Source organism: Rosa chinensis, chromosome 2, assembly GCF_002994745.2.
Source record: "Rosa chinensis cultivar Old Blush chromosome 2, RchiOBHm-V2, whole genome shotgun sequence".
NCBI lineage: Eukaryota > Viridiplantae > Streptophyta > Magnoliopsida > Rosales > Rosaceae > Rosa > Rosa chinensis.
Window position 1 is genome coordinate 81,134,376 of NC_037089.1, and position 19,035 is coordinate 81,153,410.

General features: G+C 38.2%; 5 protein-coding genes across 7 annotated transcripts; 3 read left to right on the forward strand and 2 right to left on the reverse strand.

Moving 5' to 3' along the window:
- Positions 1-1,274: 1,274 nt before the first annotated feature.
- On the reverse strand, positions 1,275-1,874 carry LOC112185163. The gene has a single exon (XM_024323370.1). It carries the CDS (start codon positions 1,872-1,874, stop codon positions 1,275-1,277), a length of 600 nt encoding a protein of 199 aa, XP_024179138.1.
- Positions 1,875-2,629: 755 nt separating this feature from the next.
- On the forward strand, positions 2,630-3,613 carry LOC112185164 (chaperone protein ClpB3, chloroplastic-like). Its single transcript, XM_024323371.1, has 4 exons — positions 2,630-2,992; positions 3,044-3,223; positions 3,331-3,378; positions 3,482-3,613. The coding sequence occupies exons 1-4, from the start codon at positions 2,630-2,632 to the stop codon at positions 3,611-3,613; spliced, it is 723 nt and encodes a 240-aa protein (XP_024179139.1).
- A 725-nt stretch (positions 3,614-4,338) lies between these two features.
- Positions 4,339-6,066, forward strand: LOC112190042. Its single transcript, XM_024329461.2, has 6 exons — positions 4,339-4,431; positions 4,567-4,710; positions 4,788-4,861; positions 4,954-5,033; positions 5,368-5,520; positions 5,874-6,066. Exons 1-6 carry the CDS (start codon positions 4,365-4,367, stop codon positions 5,932-5,934), a joined length of 579 nt encoding a protein of 192 aa, XP_024185229.1. The 5' UTR covers positions 4,339-4,364; the 3' UTR covers positions 5,935-6,066.
- Positions 6,067-6,472: 406 nt separating this feature from the next.
- On the reverse strand, positions 6,473-9,184 carry LOC112190041 (EID1-like F-box protein 2). Of its 3 annotated transcripts, none has more exons than XM_040515034.1 (3): positions 8,880-9,184; positions 7,159-7,932; positions 6,473-6,789 (listed from the first exon to the last, which is right to left on the reverse strand). In XM_040515034.1, the coding sequence occupies exon 2, from the start codon at positions 7,922-7,924 to the stop codon at positions 7,178-7,180; it is 747 nt and encodes a 248-aa protein (XP_040370968.1). In that variant the 5' UTR covers positions 7,925-7,932; positions 8,880-9,184; the 3' UTR covers positions 6,473-6,789; positions 7,159-7,177. The 3 variants fall into 3 exon arrangements, with proteins under 3 accessions (XP_040370968.1, XP_024185228.1, XP_040370969.1); XM_024329460.2 differs by having other exon boundaries at positions 6,473-6,793; XM_040515035.1 differs by having other exon boundaries at positions 6,473-6,793; positions 7,159-7,977.
- A 1,881-nt stretch (positions 9,185-11,065) lies between these two features.
- On the forward strand, positions 11,066-12,190 carry LOC112185165 (F-box protein At3g07870-like). Its single transcript, XM_024323372.1, has one exon. The coding sequence runs from the start codon at positions 11,066-11,068 to the stop codon at positions 12,188-12,190; it is 1,125 nt and encodes a 374-aa protein (XP_024179140.1).
- The last annotated feature ends 6,845 nt before the right edge of the window (positions 12,191-19,035 follow it).

Here is a 19,035-nt window from a genome sequence, read left to right on the forward strand (position 1 = left end):
TTTGAGAACAAGTTCAATGCATTTGTTTCACTTTAATCTGTCTTTACCAATCAGTGCTTTTGATGCCACAGTTGTATCAAGCTGCCTCATCTGTTTGGTATGCCTAAGTTGAGTTGTGCAGACGCCATTAATATAGGGAATATCAATGTGTTTAATCAAGAGGATATCAATTTGTTTACTAACAATTACCAATCGACACAATGTTGTAGACTATGCCTTTGGCAGTGAGGATATAAAGACTTAAAAGGTTGCATAAAGTTGATTCAATAGATCCCCATACACAGGAATTTAAAGGTGGACTGAAGCAACTTATAACAAAATTGATCGATCATGGTGAACAAGTGTGTAACCTTATCGCACAACCCAATATTTGATCCACATACATATTTTAGAGCATGCATGAATGTACAATATATTACATGGTTAACGGTAACATAATTTCATGGAAAGGGCAATTGGAAAACAAATGGTCAGCAACAGCTTCTAACACCTCCATTGTAAAAAAAACATCAGAGCAGGGCAGAATGCTCGAACACTTGATATGATTGTTAATGGTTCATTTCAGCTCGAGCTCCCTAATATGTCCAGCCTCGACAACTTTACGGTTGCAGAATGGCAAGGACCCTGCCTAAGAGAAAAGAAGGAAGAAATGTTATCTCAACAGAAATAAAACGATTTTAGCCGAAATAAAGGACGGTTCCTTTGGAGAACTGGTCAAATTTCGTTGACCTTAAACCAAATACTTGAAGATATGCTCCTGGGGTTTCTTTTCTTTAATGAATGAATGCCACACGGACTGGAAAGTTAACATATTGGTACACTAATTTTGTGATATCTGACATTGAAATGGTTGCTGTTTTTGAACTTCTATTTAAGTATTGCTTCCATGCCATATCATATAGGAAATCGTTAACGAATCTCTGCATAGATATAACCTGGTTTCGAGAAAAAAAAAAAAGAAGAAGAAGAAGAAGAAAGGAACTCTATAACATCTAGGTGCAGGACCCCTCTTTTAATCAACATCAACATCTTCCGGACCTTTGACTTTGAGAACGACTAGAAAATTCCCCCACATCTCCCTCTTCTCTTTGGTCAAGATATTCACACGGGTCAGAGACATACAATACATCTGTTCTGCATTGTGGCAATTTTCCAGTTCTTCTTCATCTTTTGTTTTCCCTTTTCTGAATTAGAACTAGATGGCTCATCATTTTTCTGATTTGAGCTAAGACTCAGTGTTTGAAAAGCTTTCTCAGATGGTTCATCATTAACCTCTAATCAAAAGCCTTAAGTGTCCCCATCACATCTTGAACACCAAGAGTTTCCATATCCCTAGTCTCCTCTATAATACAGATTATAGCATCATATTTTCTATTTAGACTCATAAGGATCTTCTGGACAACTCTCTTCTCCGTAACAGGTTCACCATAGGTTTTTATTTGATTTACAATATCAGTCAGTCTAGTACTGTAATCATTTAGCAGCTCAGTTTCATTCATTCTAGTATACTCAAAATCTCTTCTCAAAGATTGAAGTTTAACAGCTCTAACCTTTTCTGAGCCTTTGAACTCAAGCAGCAGAACATCCCAAGCTGCTTTGGCTGTTTCTTCATTTGTGATTCTTGGAAAGATCTCATCTGAGACTGAGTTTTGTAGTATTCCTAGAACTTTTGCATCTTTCTTTATGTTTGTCTTCAGCTCCACTCTCTGAGCATTAGACATATTTTCAATTTCTGGAACTGTATAGCCTTCATCCACATAACTCCATAGTTCATGTGAGATGAACATGGTTCTCATCTTGATCATCCAGAAGTCAAAATTCTCTCCACTGAAGATTGGAACTCTGATTTCTGATGAGTTGCTTAAACTAGCCATATTAGATCAGTACCTTGTGTTTGTTTTTTTGTTTTTTTATCCAACAGTTGATACGACCATGTTGAATATATTTGTAAAATTTTGATTGCTTCTACTTTGTATTTGAACAAAATATAATCGAAACCACAACTTGTTGATTTGATTAATTTGCAGTAGCAAATGAAGCATGAATAGATCAACTTAACCCAGCAAACTTGTGTACTTGAGTTTCTGAATTTGTTCACTCTTTTACATCAACCAAGACTTCCCTTATATAGGGGTACAAGATTAACCTACAAAATATCTAAGATGAAATCATATTAAACTAGATCAAAAGTACTTTAGATACAAAATATCTACCTTAATTTGAGTGGAGCAAACAGTAATGCAAGTGGCTATAAAATATCTTTCACCGCAGCTAAGACTTTCACAGCAGCATGTTTCGCAACAGCGAACAGACTCAACATTCGCGAACAAACTTAGTTATTCAGCGAACACTACTTCTCAGCGAACTTACTCACGACTTACTTTTCCCTACAGTGACATTATCTCGCGAACGTACTTTTAGCGAACATTCACGACGAAGTTACTTCGCGAACTTTTCTCTGCGGTGACTTTATCTCACGAACGCACTTTAGCAAACATTCGCAGATGGAGCAGGAAAGCATTAATTCTATCAAGGATACAAGTATTTTGCTCCTTAAAAAATGCTTTCTGGCTTGAAAACTTTGCTTATAGACATTTAAATAAACTATAATCTCATTCTCCGATTGCTCATGGTTTTTGCATTTTTACAACAGTTGGAACGAGTCCAGAAGAGAACTACAGACCGCAAGATGAAAATCCAAGTGAGTGATGCAATTGTGCAGTTTCTTGGAAGTCTTGGCTACGATCCAAACTACGGTGCTAGGCCAGTGAAGCGAGTGATTCAGCAATATGTAGAAAATAAGCTTGCCAAGGGCATCTTGAGGGGAGAGTTCAAAGAAGAAGACACCATTTTGGTCGACACAGAGGTCACAGCGTTTGCCAATGGCCAACTACCCCAGCAAAAGCTAGTCTTCAAGACGCATTCTGACGTGTTCAATGTTTTCCTTCAAATTTTAGATGATGGGAGAGTAACTGACTCACAGGGCCGCACTGTGAGTTTCACCAACACTGTGATCATTATGACCTCAAATGTTGGTTAACAGTACATACTTAACGGAGATGATGAAGTATCACCAAAGGAGTTGGGTTACGAAACTATAAAGCAGCGGGTCATGGAGCCTGCAAGGTCCATATTTCGCCCTGAGTTCATAAATCGGGTTGATGAGTACATAGTTTTTCATCCCTTGGACCGTGATCAGATAAACAACATTGTCAAGATACAGGTAATTTGCTGCTCAAAAATGCTTACTAGCTTGAAAACTTTGCTGATAGACATTTAAAATAAATCTCCTTCTCTGATTACTCATGGTTTTCGCCTTTTTTACAACAGTTGCAACGAGTTCAAAAAAGAATTGCAGACCGCAAGATGAAGATCCGAGTGAGTGAGTCAGCTGTGCAGCTTCTTGGAAATCTCGGCTAACATCCAAACTGCGGGTGCTAGGCTAGTCAAGCAAGTGATTCAGCAATATGTTGAAAATTAGCTTGCCAAGGGCATCTTGAGGGGAGTGTTCAAAGAAGAAGACACCATTTTGGTCGACACAGAGGTCACGGTGTTTGCCAATGGCCAGCTACCCCAACAAAAGCTAGTCTTCAAGATGCTTGAAACTGGTTAATAATCTCCTGCAGCAGAGAACCAAGAAGCTTTGTCAGGGGCAGTCTAAGGCTTTTGTATTTGCACACCAGTATAGTTTTTTCAACTAGTCTAAATCATAATATGGAGATTTCTCTTGCATGTGACATTTTCTCTTTGTAGAAAGTACAAGCTTCAATGTATGTTTTTATCTTTAGTTTATGTAAATTCGCCGTTTTGGCATGTCAATATACTACTCTCACCAATTTTTAGTCGCACATGAGGTTTTGAGGGATAGGATACCACATTCTCGCTTGAATTACGAATACGTCAAAAGTGTCAGACAATAACATACTGTTGTTCAGCCATATTGTCTTGCATTTGATCACGCTTACGTTTTAGGTTCTGTGAAGACGTTCCTATTCGATCTTTTACGTTTTGGTTCGGAGAGGTCATGTAGTTTTGGTCATGTTTTCATTAAAATTGAACCAAGTTTATGCGAGTTGTTCATAGATAGTTAGATACAAGACACTCATGACTATTTTCAAAAACTCACACGATATGAATTTTTCATCACAGAAAGTAAATTTAAATATGAATTTTTGTTGGTACACGAAAATATACCGACGAAATTTCATCTTTAAAAGAGAAATGATTCAAAATATATTTCTTTTTCTTATTGAAGAAACCTAGTTTTTTTTTTTTTTTTTTTTAATAGTTAAACCTCGTTTTTATCTTCTCAAAAAAAAAAAAAAAAAAAAAAGGACACCGTAATAGTAGTCTTGGACCTATAAATGCGGTCTGGCCTTTGCCACCAACTCTTTTCAGTCTCTCCACTCTCCTCTGTGCAGAAGCAAATGGGTAAGTCTCTCTTGTCAAGTTAACTTCTTTTCTATATATTTCTATTTGGGTAATCCTCCACCAAAATCCCCAAGAACAAATTGGTAATTGTTGGGTTTTCATATTTTTATACTCTGGTGAATTTTTTTTTGGCAGATGAAGGTGGCGAAGTGGAGTCAAAATTAGGGGAGGTAATGGAAGGAATAGCTTCAATAGCATTGTTACCATGTGGGTCTATATCAGGCCATTTCATCAAAGTGAATGATTCCACCAACATTTGCTATGGTCTTCATGGAACTGGTAATTTTCTTTTTCTTAATTTGTTTAGGAATTTGGATGTTAAATTTAGTCATGAATTTTTTGTGTCATTTTGGTAGAGTTGGCTTGTGAAAAGGAGTGTAGCAGGGGAGAAGATTATCGTCTGATCAAGCTTGCAATCATAGATTACAATGTATGAATGATTGTTCTTTTTCGTAAAAGTTGGTGATTTGTAGATTATCTGTATTGGTTCCTTTATTGGGTTTCGATTATGATTTGTGACAGAAAAAGAAGGAGAAAGTTGTTGTTGTGGAGTGTAGAGGACATGATGCTGCTAGGTTGAATAGCGTCGATCATGCTCATGGGTAAGTCCATTTTGGATTTCTCTTTGCTGGTTCTTAGAGTGTGGTAGATTTCTTGGGAATGTTGTATCTTTGGTGCTTTGCATTTTTGAAATTAGAGATATTCAGCTTTGCTTTTCGTCAAAAGGCTATTCCCTTAATACAACCTTAACATGATCAATTGTTGATACATGATGAAATGATATTGCTTTTGCCAAAAACAAACTTTCCTTGGTGCATTTTACCGAGTAGTTTCATTTCTGAAGTTCTTGCTTTTTGTACAAATTGTCCTTTCGGGAGTGATAGCTGCATGTAGTTTAACATGTTTTGGCTCTTCTATGCATTCAACGGTAGGCAGTTGGGAGAAGGATGTCGTAGATATGGTTGATGAACTGCATGGGAAGGACAAGATTCTGGTTTCGTTCAACTGTGAGACACTGAAATCTGACAAAGCAGCAGAAGATCATATCAGCAAGTTTTTGCCCAAACTTTCTGGCCTAGATGCTGTTGTGTAAGGCCTCTTTTTCCCCTTTCTGATAACTTGTATGGACATGAAGTTTTGTTGAACATACGAAGTTGTCACATCTTTCTAGCTATAGTTCTGCAGTTGCATATGCAAAAGTTAGCAAATTTACTAATGCTAGAGTTGTAAGGCTTTTGAGAAACATAAATTTCCACCTTTTTACAGTATTATGGTTTGCATAATCATCTTTTGGACAAGCCAGAAAATTTAACTAGTCTACTTTGCTTTGCTCTAGCTTTCCTGGGGTACTTCTGTATTCTTCCACATGTTTCTTATCTGGTAAATGTTTTTTCACCTTCATATGCCTTGTTCAAACTTAACTGGGAACATAAATTTTGCAGCAACATTGGTAAGATGAGCATTGCCGGCTTGGACTTCGAAGCAGATAAGCAGAATATGTAACCTGATGTGTAATACTTTTCATATATAGTTATATACATATATCTGTAACAATACGTTTCAATGCATGTGTTAGACTCTGTAATTGCCAATTTTAGTCATTTTGATTGCATCGTATTAGTACTGAATTGGTAATATGAGCATTGCCGGGTGAACTTTTAAGCAGAGGAACAAGCACAATATATAACTGACGGTGTAAACTGTTGTCTGATTCTAATTTTTTTTTCTTCGGCCCCCTTCGTGTATACATAACTTGTGTTGTAATGTGCAGCACTTGAGACCAAGTCCAATGCATTTGTTTCACTTTAATCTGTCTTTACCAATCAGTGCTTTTGATGCCACAATTGTATTAAGCTGCCTCATCTGTTTGGTACGCCTAAGTTGAGTTGTGCAGACGCCATTAATCAAGGGGATATCAATGTGTTTACTACTCGCAATTACCAATCAACACATTGTTGTAGACTATGCCTTTGGCAGTGAGGATATAAAGACTTAAAAGGTTGCATAAGTTGATTCAACAGATCCTTATACACAGGAATTTAAAGGTGGACTGAAGCAACTTATAAGATCATGGTGAGCGTGTAACCTTATTGCACAACCCAATATTTGATCCACATACATATTTAGAGCATACATGAATGTACATTGGATTACATGGTTCACGGTAACTACATTTTATGGAAAGGGCAATTGGAAAACAAATGGTTAGCAACAGCTTCTAACACGTCCATTGTAAAACAACATCAGAGCAGGGCAGAATGCTCGAACACTTGATGTGATTGTTAATGGTTCATTTCAGCTCGAGCCCCCAAATATGTTCAGCCTCGACAACTTTATGCTTACAAAATGGCAAGGAACCTGCCTAAGAGAAGAGGAGGAAGAAATGTTATCTCAACAGAAATAAAACAATTTTAGCAGAAATAAAGGACGGTTCCTTTGGAGAACTGATCAAATATGACCTCAAAGCAAATACTTGAAGATATGCTCCTGGGGTTTCTTTTCTTTAATGAATGAATGCCACATGGACTGGAAACTTAACATATTGGTACACTAATTTTGTTATATCTGACATTGAAATGGTTGCCGTTTTTGAACTTCTATGTAAGTATTGCTTCCATGCCATATCATATAGAAAATCATTACCAAATCTCTGCATAGATATAAACTGGTTATGGAGAAAAAAAGAAGAAGAAAGAAACTCTATAACATCTAGGTGCAGGAGCGTACCTCTTTTTTGTTTCAACTTTCACTCCAACTCCGATGCCTCTTCTGAATCAGATAAAGGTAACAGAGTACAGATACCGAGCAAATGTCCATTGAGGCAAACAAAATACTCAATGCAATCCTCATAAGCGCCCAATCTGCAGCTGGCACTTTGAGGTATCATTTTGGCTTGCAACATGCTCCACAACTTGGCCTTACAGTAAGGGCACACCTCTGTTGGATGAAATTGGGCCTCTCTTTTAATCAACATCTTCCGGACCTTTGACATTGAGAACGACTTGAAAATTCCCCGGAAGAAACCCACATCTCCCTCTTCTCCTTGGTCAAGATGTTCACACGGGTCAGAGACATACAATACATCTGTTCTGCATTGTGGCAAAAGGAAGCTCTTCCCCGATGTCCTAGAAAACCTGGTCCTATAGACAAAGTGACCAGGGATATGAACGGTATTAAAGAGGCCGCCCTTCTTACTTCCTGAACAGTAAATAAGCAGTTTTCCAAGTGCCCTCCAGTTTCCATCTACACTGTGACTCCCACTAGATTGCAAATCAATCATCATCTTTGGTGCTCTTGTTTTACAAAACTCCTTCCACAGTACACGTTTGGCAAGATCATCAAACCATTTGCAGACACAGGAAAGTGTTGCTATTAACTTAGGATTCCAATTCAATTGTTGAAATACAAGGAATATAGCATCTTCACTTAGATGCCCTTTTGTGCATTGACAGCTTGCAGAATGTATACATCGATACTGCTTCGTGAGAATCATTTGTCCACCTAAGGTTCAAATAAAACAACATTTACTCCCTCTAATTCTTGTGACTGGAAAAATAAAACACGCACATTGAAACAATAGTTTATCAGCCAGATAGGACACCAAACATTGAAGTATTTCCAAGAAAGAAGCACTAACCCACTTTAAGGACCATCTTACAGAATCATTTCCTCTAACTATTAAGATTGAAAAAAGTGATACTCTCAAAATCCCTATAATTCATTACTGTACCTATAACATCTGCAACCTAAACTATAGTCTGTCAGCAAGAAAGGAGAACAGACATTAGATATCATTAAATGTTAGAATCTAAAAACCCTAGGGGAGAATGATTTAATTCAAAGTTTACACAATCATCTTAACCACCTAGTAATTCCCTATGTCGCACTAAGTTGCAAAAATGACATCCTTTTTAGAACATGATTAACACATCCATGATTCCTTCTATGCACATAAGGAGTTCGGCTGGAACCACCTCAGACATACTCAAACTGCATATATTTTACCAATTACAACCATAGGAAGATCAAAAACCGCTTATACTCAAACTGGATCAGCTCTGCATTTCCACTAAACTCGAAAATAGACAATGCAAAAACCAACATTTCCACTTCTACAGCACTCACTATAAAACCCATATCAATCCCAAAGTGTTTCTCATTTTCAAGTATTGCAACATTTTCACATAACAAATAACACACTACTCCAACATTTTCTTTAGATCCACAACCCCCTCCACATAAAAATCCAAGCTTTATAAACAAAACCCCCACCACCTCTAAAGCAACTCAATCTAGATGAAACCCACATTGATTCAGTACCCAATTACACGAATTTGAGCAAAAAGACGAAGAATTTACAAAACCCAAGTCCATATCAAAACCCCACCAAAGCATGCTCAAAGTGAAACAGATCGTAATTATGAAGAAATGGGAACCCAAAATCTCACCTCAGCTGTAATCTAATGCCTGGATTGGACACACCAAGCTTCAGAGAAGATATCCAAAACCCTAGAAAACCCAACTCTTCAAAAATTGGGTAGAGATTAGGGTTTTCTCAAGCAAAAAAGAGAAAAAGAGATGGAAAAGCCAGGAATAATTTACAGTTTACATGCAAAGGAAGCAAAGGGGAATAGGGGATTTCGGCGGGGGCAAAAGTGTCAAGAGGAAAATAGAGTGACAGAGAGGTACAGGTGCTGAAAGCAAAACGCAGAAGGTAGGGGTAATCTGGTGGAGAAGGAAAGGCCCTGGCTTTAGAAGATTGGAACTACAAGGAAAATATTAAGGTTACCTGTTAGTTCTCTATGTGTTGAAACAACCAATTGTGTTGTGCCACGAGTTGGAGGCAAAAGTGGCGGCCCCTGTAGATTTTGTCTTCCCCGTCATTATTATGGGCTCCTTCCAACTTTTTTCATTTTTTGTTTGAGGAGATGATATCTCTCTACGGTTTGAGTTCGGCTCGTTTCGCAATGTGTTTCGAGTTTAATTTTTTAAAAAAAGGAGCCAAGTTTGCTGTTAAAATGAGCTTGATGAAAATTAGGAGCTCGTGTATCCGGTTCATGAGTTATTGTATAAGAAATTTATGTATTTTTGTGGAAGAGTTAGAATATGGTTTTTACTTGTCTCGTTTGAAAATATTAGCAATAAATTTTTTGTTGATATTTGAATCTCTTTTTTTTATATTGAAAATCATTTCTTTGTTTGAAAAATTTTATCAAACAAAGAATTAGAATATGCTAGTCTTTGTTTGAACAAAAAAATCACATTTATTTCCCTTGAAATTCAAGCCCCTTCACAAACTAAGTCAAACTTAGAGTCTAATTAAGAAAGATCATTAGCCGATCCGAACTTTAGCTTTAAAAACATTAGTCAAATTTGAGTCAAATTTAAGCTCAACAGTACTTGATCACCTTCGTAAGTTTGCCTAAGAGCAACTTCACCCGTTGAGATCACTGGGTCAATACTATTAACTGATTTTTGCCTTTCATTTCAACCATCTAAGTCACTGGGTCAGATACTGTTCACAAAAGGTCACTGCATGTCAGTTTGTATAGGTCACGAAATTGACCCAGAGTGACATTTTGTGAACAGTATTCAACCCAGTGGCCTAGATGGTGAAAATGAAAGGCAAAAAGCAATTAATAGTATTGACCCAGTGAACTTGCTCTAAGTTCTGTTACACTGTCATGCTTGCTTATCCGTCCGACCTGTCAATCAAGTGCTTGCTAAGTAGCGAGAGCAATTTGGGTTATCGAACATCCCATATTGCCATAGGGCATGACCACCACACCAATATTTTCCCCTCATTCTCCTACGAAAAAGAGAAAGGAATACCCATTCTTGTCCCTTTTGTTTCTTTACAAAAGATAAGTCAATGGAGAAAACCCAAGACACCAGCCCAAGGCCCATAAAACTCCAATCCAAACTCTTCGATAGGAAGTTTGAGCCCACTTAGAGGAAATATCGTAAGTTAGCGAACCAAGAAGCAAAAAGCAAGATTTAGTGCAGGAGTAGATTTCAGAGGAATGACTTACGAAATGTGTGAATTGTTATGGATTCGGCATATGCCGAAGGATTTAGGTTTTAAGTCACAAGACCTATGAACTTGCCACTGTGATAATCAGATAGCTGTAGAGATTGCATACAACCCAGTATAACATGGTAACATGTGGAACTGGAACAACAGTCGACAGTTATTAAAGAGAATTTGGACAAGAATGTCACTCAATTTTTGTTCGTTTAGTCAGAAGATTAGCTTGCTCACCAAAGTAGTATCAAAAAAGGTATTTAACATTTTAACAGCTCACTTAACAAGTGGGGCACGATTGACATCGCACCAACTTGATGGGAAATGTCAGTACGAACTCGGTGATTCTATTAATTATAGAGATTATGTTTCCTATGAAATCAGTAAACTATTAGACATTCATTATGTATTTATTAGTTTCCTAAATGTAGAAGGTTGTATGAGTATATAAGCCTCCACAAGATATTCTCTCAGAATTATTGTAAAGTTGTAATTGAATATCGTTTCTTCACGGCCTATTGTTCTTTATAGGGTTAATTAGGGTTCTACATATCTTCACCATTATATCTTTTTTTTCTTCCCGGGACGCGCTTGTTGTAACCTGCGGTTATGGAGATGCCGACGGCCGCAATGAGTACATCAAAGTTGATGGAGCTTCCTCATGATATCCTCCTCAACATCTTTTCGAGACTGCCGGCGGCATCGCTTTTGCAGTTCCAATGCGTCTCTAAGAGCTCACGTGACCTAGTTAACGATCCAGCTCTTACTGCCATGCACGTGGCAGCTACCAATGAACACGTCGACGTAGAAGCTAGGGTTCTTTCTGATTCTCTTTTCCAGTATCATTTTCAGTTTGTTTCTTGCGGTTTGCTTGGCTTTAGATGTCATGATTCTGATGGAAAACTTGGTTTATACAATCCCTTAAGAGGAGAATATCTTGAGCTCCCACTACCTGAAGATGGATACAGTAACTGCTATGGTATGGGATTCGATAGCGTTACTAGCACCCACAAGATTGTCCATTTTTTCTCTCGGTTACATGATGTGAATCACACTAGGGTGGGTAATGTTCATGTTTTGGGCACAAGCTCGTGGAGAAGAATACCCTCGGTTCCTCGTTTTTGTCTCATAAGTAGCGAAAGTGCATATGCATATGGAAACATGCATTGGTTGGTAGAGGGAAACCGGATAATCTCTTTTGACTTCGAAAAAGAGGAGTTCGGATGGACTAATCCACCCCATCTCAATTTTCCAAGCGAATCCCAGATTTTTTTGATTAATCTGAGGGGATCTATCGCGCTTGTTGATGTTTCTGATGAAAATATCGAAGTTGAGATATGGGTGTACAAAGAAAAGAAGTACTGGGCAAAAGATTACAGCCTGAATTTCTGTTGTCCCCGTGAATATAGATACTCTGTGGGCGCTTGGGAGCATGGCATATACATATTAATTCCATATGCTAACAAGGCTCCACTGTACTTTACTGTGGTCTATTATGATCTAAGATGTGATAGCGTGAGAGGTACTGTACCCAATGAATATTGGCGACAGCGAGAGGAAATCCATATGTTTAGTTATACTGGAAGCCTGATTTCTCTAAAAAAGTATGATAACTTGAGAACGAATAACAAGAAGGAGAATGTTGAAAATGAAAGACAAATAATGAAGAAAATGAAAGACAACTATTTGTGGAATGTTTCTGCTATTACTTCATATGATGTTTCTGTATATTGATCTCATAGAACGAGTACATGGTCCTATAAATGGAGGAAGACAAAACAGAATTAAAGAACAACTAGACAAGGAAAAACAAGGAAAAGGAGAAAGCCACAAAACAAGGAAAAAGAGAAAGCCACAAAACAATGAAAAGGAACCGTAAAACAAGGACCTATAATACCTATAATAAGACAAGACAAGGAGTTAATAACTATTTCCAATACTCCCCCTCAAGCTGGATCAAGGGGATTCATTGAGCCAAGCTTGCCAAGAATTCGATGGAACTGAGCAGTGGAGAGAGATTTGGTGAAAATATCAGCCAGCTGGTCATGACTTCGAGTGTAATGAGTATCAATAATTTTGGATTGAACTTGAGCTCGAATATAATGGCAATCAACCTCGATGTGCTTGGTTCTTTCATGAAAGACTGGATTAGAAGCAATGTGCATTGCAGCTTGATTGTCACAGAAAAGGGACATTGGTTGACTAGTAGGGAACCCCAAATCAGAGAGGAGACCTTTTAGCCAAATAAGCTCACAAGCAGTGGAGGCCATAGCTCGGTATTCAGCTTCTGCACTAGAACGAGCAACAACAGTTTGCTTCTTGCTCTTCCAAGTAACCAGGTTACCACCAACAAATGTGCAGAAGCCAGTAGTGGATTTACGATCAAGGGAGTTACCTGCCCAATCAGCATCAGTGTATCCCATTATGTGAGTGTCTCCATTGTTTTTCATCAAAATGCCTCTACCAACGGAACCTTTGAGATAACGAAGGATTCTCTTTACAATGTGAAGATGAGCCAAAGTTGGAGCATGCATGAATTGGCTGACAATGCTTACAGCGTAAGCAATGTCAGGTCGAGTGATCGTGAGATAAATAAGCTTACCAACTAATCTTTGATAGGCAGCTAGATTACAAGGAGACTTACTTGATACATCAAGTTGCAACTTACTGTCAAGGGGAGTGCGAGCTGGTTTGCAATCCTTCATATCTGCATCTTGCAGCAAATCAAGAACATACTTTCTTTGGTTAAGAAATAGGCCTTTATGAGAAGTAGCCATTTCAATACCAAGAAAATATTTAAGAATCCCCAAATCTTTGATAGCAAACCTGTTTCGAAGCGATTGTTTGAGCAACTCAATCTCTTCAGCATTGTCACCTGTTATGATTAAATCATCAACATAGATAAGCACCAGAAGTTTGCTGGTTGAGCCAATGCGAATGAACAATGAAGAATCTGCATTACTTCTGTGAAAACCGACTTCTTCAAGTACTGAACTAAGTTTGGCATACCATGCACGTGGAGATTGTTTTAAGCCATAGATGGCTTTGTGAAGCTTGCACACTATATCAGGATCATGAGATTGAGAATGACCGGGAGGTAACCTCATATAGACTTCCTCTTCAAGATCACCATGTAAGAAAGCATTTTTGACATCCATTTGGTAGAGAGGCCATGCATGATTAATTGCAACTGATAACAAAACTCTTACTGTGTTCATTTTAGCAACAGGAGCAAAAGTTTCCTTGTAATCTACCCCATATGTTTGAGTAAAACCACGAGCCACTAAACGAGCTTTATGTCTCTCCACCGTGCCATCAGTGTGAAACTTGGTCTTATAAACCCATCTGCAACCTACAGCTTTCTTTCCTTTAGGAATTCGAACAATACTCCAAGTATTATTATCATTGAGAGCTTGAAGTTCATCTGTCATAGCCTGCTTCCATTCAGCAAGATGATTGGCTTCCTCAAAACTTTGAGGTTCATGAGTATTATCAAGGGCACTCAGAAATGCAGAATGAGCAGATGAAAATTTATTATAAGAGATGAAGTGTGTCATTGGATACCTTGCATTGTAGGTTACATAATCATTGAGCTTTGATGGAGGACCTCGTTCTCGTGGAGGGTTTCTACGAAGAACAACTGCAGATGGAGAAGTGGGCTCATCAACAGATTGCATATCAATCTCTGGATCAGAAAGGACAGCTGGAACTTCTTGAACTGGAACAGCAGGATTGATAGACGGATTGCAATCCTCAACAATAGGGAGAGCTGGAGCTTCTTGAACTGGAACAGCAGGATTTATAGAAGGATTGCAATCCTCAACAATAGGGATATTGGGACTTGGGAACATATCAGATAGGAACTCCCCCTGTCCAGTATCACATGATTTCCTTGTGAAATAAGGAGTAACTTCATCAAATCTTACATCCCTGGAGACAATGAGTTTCCTAGTAGCATGATTGTAGCATTTATAACCTTTTTGAGTAGATGAATATCCTAGGAAAACACATTTATCAGCTCTAGGATCAAGTTTATCACGTTGATGAGCTTGAATATGAACGAAACATGTGCAGCCAAAGACTTTCAAGTGAGACAGATCAATCTTTCTGCCTTTCAACACTTCAAGAGGAGATTTGAAACCAAGCACTCTGCTAGGTAATCTATTGATGAGATATGTGGCAGTGAGAACACCTTGAGACCAAAATTTTTTGGGAACATTCATTTGAAACATAAGAGCTCTGGTTTTTTCAAGAATGTCTCGATTTTTCCTCTCGGCAATCCCATTCTGTTGAGGAGTACCAACACAGCTAGTTTGATGCACAATGCCTTGTGAGCTCAAGTATTGTGACATGTTATTGGACATATACTCAGAACCATTATCAGATCGTAAAATATGAACAGATGATGAAAATTGAGTGATGATAAGTTTATGAAAATCCTTAAAAACATCCACAACTTCACTTTTTAGTTTCAAAAGATACAACCAAGTAATCCTCGTAAAATCATCTACAAATGTTACAAAATACTTAAATCCATCATAGGACTCAAGAACTGGACCCCAAATGTCTGAATGCACAATTTCGAAAGGGTTACTAGCCCTAGACAGAGAAGAAGTAAATGGTAATCTAGAGGATTTTGACAAATGGCAGACATCACATTGATTAACTGCCTTGTGCATATTAGGGAACAAAAAAGACAACACATTCTCAGATGGATGAGCCAAACGCTGATGCCAAAGATGATGATCTTTAGCTAAACTAGTTTGAAAAACCTTGGAGGTAAAGGAGTTTTTTGACAGGTAATAAAGTCCATTCAAGAAGAAACCTTCACCAATGGTCTTCTTGGTAATGAGATCCTGAAATATAACCTTATGAGGAGAGAAAATGACAAGACATTGCAAGGTATGTATAATTCTTAAAACAGATAGAAGTTGAAAAGGAAAGGAAGGAACATAAAGAGCAATTGAATCAATGAGACTGGAAAGTAATTTTAGTTTTCCTTTCCCTAAAACAGAAACACTTTGGCCATTTGCTACTGATACTTTAGTAGGGGTGGACAATTTTTCAAAATCATGCAAGTTTTTAAGCTTATTTGTCATGTGATCCGAAGCTCCTGAGTCTATAATCCAATAATCATCCACAGCACAAACATTTAGAGCAGTTGAGAAGGATTTTAGAATACCTGAAGCTTCTTCATGTGGGACACAATCAGTTTCTGCAAGAAAGCCAGCAAATTTTCCAAGGAGTGGAGTGTGGCTTTCACTCCCAGTTATAGCTGATTCTTTTTTTTCACCATGCATCTGCCTCTTGTTGAGATAGGCAGCAAATTCATTCATCAAAGCAGCGGGATTGGAGGTGAAGTTCATCATACTCCCAGTAGGAGGAGCATAGAGTCAGGCTTTGAATTCCTGCTCTGATACCATGTTGAAAATGAAAGACAAATAATGAAGAAAATGAAAGACAACTATTTGTGGAATGTTTCTGCTATTACTTCATATGATGTTTCTGTATATTGATCTCATAGAACGAGTACATGGTCCTATAAATGGAGGAAGACAAAACAGAATTAAAGAACAACTAGACAAGGAAAAACAAGGAAAAGGAGAAAGCCACAAAACAAGGAAAAAGAGAAAGCCACAAAACAATGAAAAGGAACCGTAAAACAAGGACCTATAATACCTATAATAAGACAAGACAAGGAGTTAATAACTATTTCCAATAGAGAAGAATTTTTTTGATGCTGGAAAGTCTGAACTTCCAGAATTTCTTTCTGAGCTGAAAGTACCAAGGGACAAGCTAGCAATTTGATTTCTGAAATTTGCTCAGTTTGTAATGCTACTTAGCTTTGATCGATTTGTACATATCTTTATTTCTTTCAGTTTTTGGTTCAAATTCCCCGAATTTGGTATTTTACTATTTATAATTGCTGTTGAATCTCTTAACCCTTGAGCAATCAGTTGGAGTATGCTCCCGAAGTTGTAATATTGCCGTTCATTGTGTGCTAAAACTTCAAAACAGCTCTTACTCTACCATCTGGTACATTCAGGTATGTGATATTGCACCCAAATTATTTTCTGTACAAGTGTTCTAATTTTTCATAGACCAAAAGAATTACGATTTTCATGATTGAGTAGCAGTTCTTCATCCTAGTTTTTCCCTTTGCATCTATGTCCCTTGTTCAAAAACTGAGATATTGGTGTTCAAAAATCACAAGAAGAAAGAATGTGCCCAAGATTATAACAGAGACATCGATCTATGTCCTCATGCGTTTAAAAGTACTTGTTCCCTAGGTGCTTGTGACCAATTTGACTATTTTACCTAGTGCTGTTTTATTTTTTTTCCTTTTCCTTTATGATCTAATATGCGGTAACATGAGCATCAATTGATGGTATACATCCACCATTACCTTAATTTAGTTATACTGGAAACCTGATTTCTGTAGGAAAGAGGAGTTTTTAAGGATCAAAAATCACATTTGTTTTACTTGAAATTCAAGCGCCATCTACAAACTATGTCAAACTTAGAGTCTAGCTAGGGAAGATCATCGGCAAATTAAAACTTTGAGCTTAAAAAATATTAGTCAATTTTGAGTTGATCTTAAGCTCAATAGTAGTATTTAAGTTAAAATTGATCACCTTCATATGTTTGCTGAATTTCATTAGGCCGTCGCGCTAGCTTATGGTCCGACCCGACAATTAATCTAAGTGCTTATAAAGTAACGAGAGCAGTTTGGATATAGAATTTCATAATGGATAGTTATGATCGAACATGCCATATTGCCACGGGCATGACCAACACCATTATTTTTTCCTCATCCTCCTACCGAGAAGATAAAAAGACACCAATTTTTCGGGCGGGGCTCTAATGATCGAAGACCATTAAAATAAAGACTTTCTGGTCAACAGTAGTGAGACTCACTTTTCGATTATATTTTAGTAAATCAACCATTAGATATTTAGATATTTATGAATAGATCATTTATGTAAATTTTCAAGTAAATTGAAAATCGGAGCTACTATGGTCCTTTTGTGAAAACCCTAAGGCAGCGCTCCGTGTGCAACTGCCTAACCCTAACAAACTGAGCGACGTACGTCACACCTCCTTCGATCTCATCAATACCGCCAACATGTCCAACATTGACGCAGTCACCTCTTCCTTTGCTGCATCGCTTGCACTTGCTAGCAGCGATGTGGTTGATGTTTCCCATGCCTCCGCGAGAATCCAACGACAGGCCAAGTAGTCCTTTCTGTTGGCACTTCCTCTTGTGAAGAAGCCGGCCTCCTAGAACGATCTGAAACACTTTCTCATGTGAGTATGGGTCCTGGAAAAAGATTTTAAGATTCAAGAAAGGGCATCAAATCGTTTCGTCTTGACCTTCGATCTGAGAAATGATCGAAATAAGGTTTTAAAGGGCAGACCATGGAGATTAAATCAAGCTCCGATCGTATTGCAGGAATATGATGGTGTTACACCTATTGAGAAAGTCGCAATGACCATACTCTTCTTCTGGGTTTGCATCAACAACATTCCGCCGCTGTTTGAGGAGCTGGATATAATCAGAAAAATTGCCTTGTTAGCTGGTAAGTTCCTTGAATTGGATGATACGCTATTTGCAAATCAAGGCAAGGTTAGGGTTCATGTGGCTCATGATATCTCAAACCATTTTTTCCTCAAGAAAACCCTAAAACTTACATCAGGGGTTGAAGCTGAATAAATTTCATATTTTTTTTTAGAACTTGGTGGGAAAGTGTGATCATTGCAATTTGATTTACCATGAGGATGATCATTGCCCTTTACTTGGGAGCCATGCTATACTGAGTTCAGGTGACCAAAGGAAAGAAATTGTTGGTCCTTCGTTAGGGTTTGCTGCTAACAAGTTTGTTGATGAAACCTTCCGTTTTTAGGGTGTGCAAACACTGATTCTACCAACTATTTGCATGTCACTCTTCCAATCCAAGGAAGCAAGCAAACCACACAAGCCTATTATACTACGTGAAAGAGACCTTACTCTCTCAGAGACAGAAGAGGAAGTGCATGAACCTTGGGCCCTGGCAGTGATTGTAGCACCGACCACTGCGGTACCAAACCCTGAACCAAAAGCTATGGAGCTTGAGCAGGGGTTACCATCTAAACCGGCAGATAACACTCAAAGCCCAAAAGCTCCTAAAGACACAGGTACATCTGCAATGGTGGAAGCAGTGACAAAGGAGAATAGGGGTGACAAACCCGCCTACTACCTCCCTCTCCTACAAAATCTCCCCAAAAACTCAAGATCCTGCTGCTGAAGCTGTTCAAGCCGCTCCTCCTTGAGGTTCAAGCAAAGAAACAAAAAATGCCAATGTTCACCAGTAAGGTCTCTGCTAGTCCCTGGGCATGATTGAAGCTCCTGGAGATATTCTAGTACCAAAAGTGATGGTGTCTGCAAACTTTGAAACAAAAAAGAAAAAAGGAAGGCCGCTGGGGGCAAAAAACAAAAATCCTCCAAAGTCAAAGAAGGTGGCTGACTCACAAGAGACTTGTTTTGCTTATCTCTCTAAACCTCCTAGCCCAACCGTTAAGGGCAAGGAGAAAATTTGATT

Coding starts and splice junctions, on each gene's coding strand:
- LOC112185163 (XM_024323370.1), bottom strand. CDS start 1,874: ATGGCTAGTTTAAGCAACTCATCAGAAATCAGAGTTCCAATCTTCAGT.
- LOC112190042 (XM_024329461.2), top strand. CDS start 4,365: ATGCGGTCTGGCCTTTGCCACCAACTCTTTTCAGTCTCTCCACTCTCC. Junction 4,432..4,566: donor CTCTGTGCAGAAGCAAATGG/GTAAGTCTCTCT, acceptor TTTTTTTGGCAG/ATGAAGGTGGCGAAGTGGAG. Junction 4,862..4,953: donor TTGCAATCATAGATTACAAT/GTATGAATGATT, acceptor GATTTGTGACAG/AAAAAGAAGGAGAAAGTTGT.
- LOC112185165 (XM_024323372.1), top strand. CDS start 11,066: ATGGAGATGCCGACGGCCGCAATGAGTACATCAAAGTTGATGGAGCTT.
- LOC112190041 (XM_040515034.1), bottom strand. CDS start 7,924: ATGATTCTCACGAAGCAGTATCGATGTATACATTCTGCAAGCTGTCAA.
- LOC112185164 (XM_024323371.1), top strand. CDS start 2,630: ATGGTTTTTGCATTTTTACAACAGTTGGAACGAGTCCAGAAGAGAACT. Junction 2,993..3,043: donor CTGACTCACAGGGCCGCACT/GTGAGTTTCACC, acceptor GTTGGTTAACAG/TACATACTTAACGGAGATGA. Junction 3,379..3,481: donor ACCGCAAGATGAAGATCCGA/GTGAGTGAGTCA, acceptor GTTGAAAATTAG/CTTGCCAAGGGCATCTTGAG.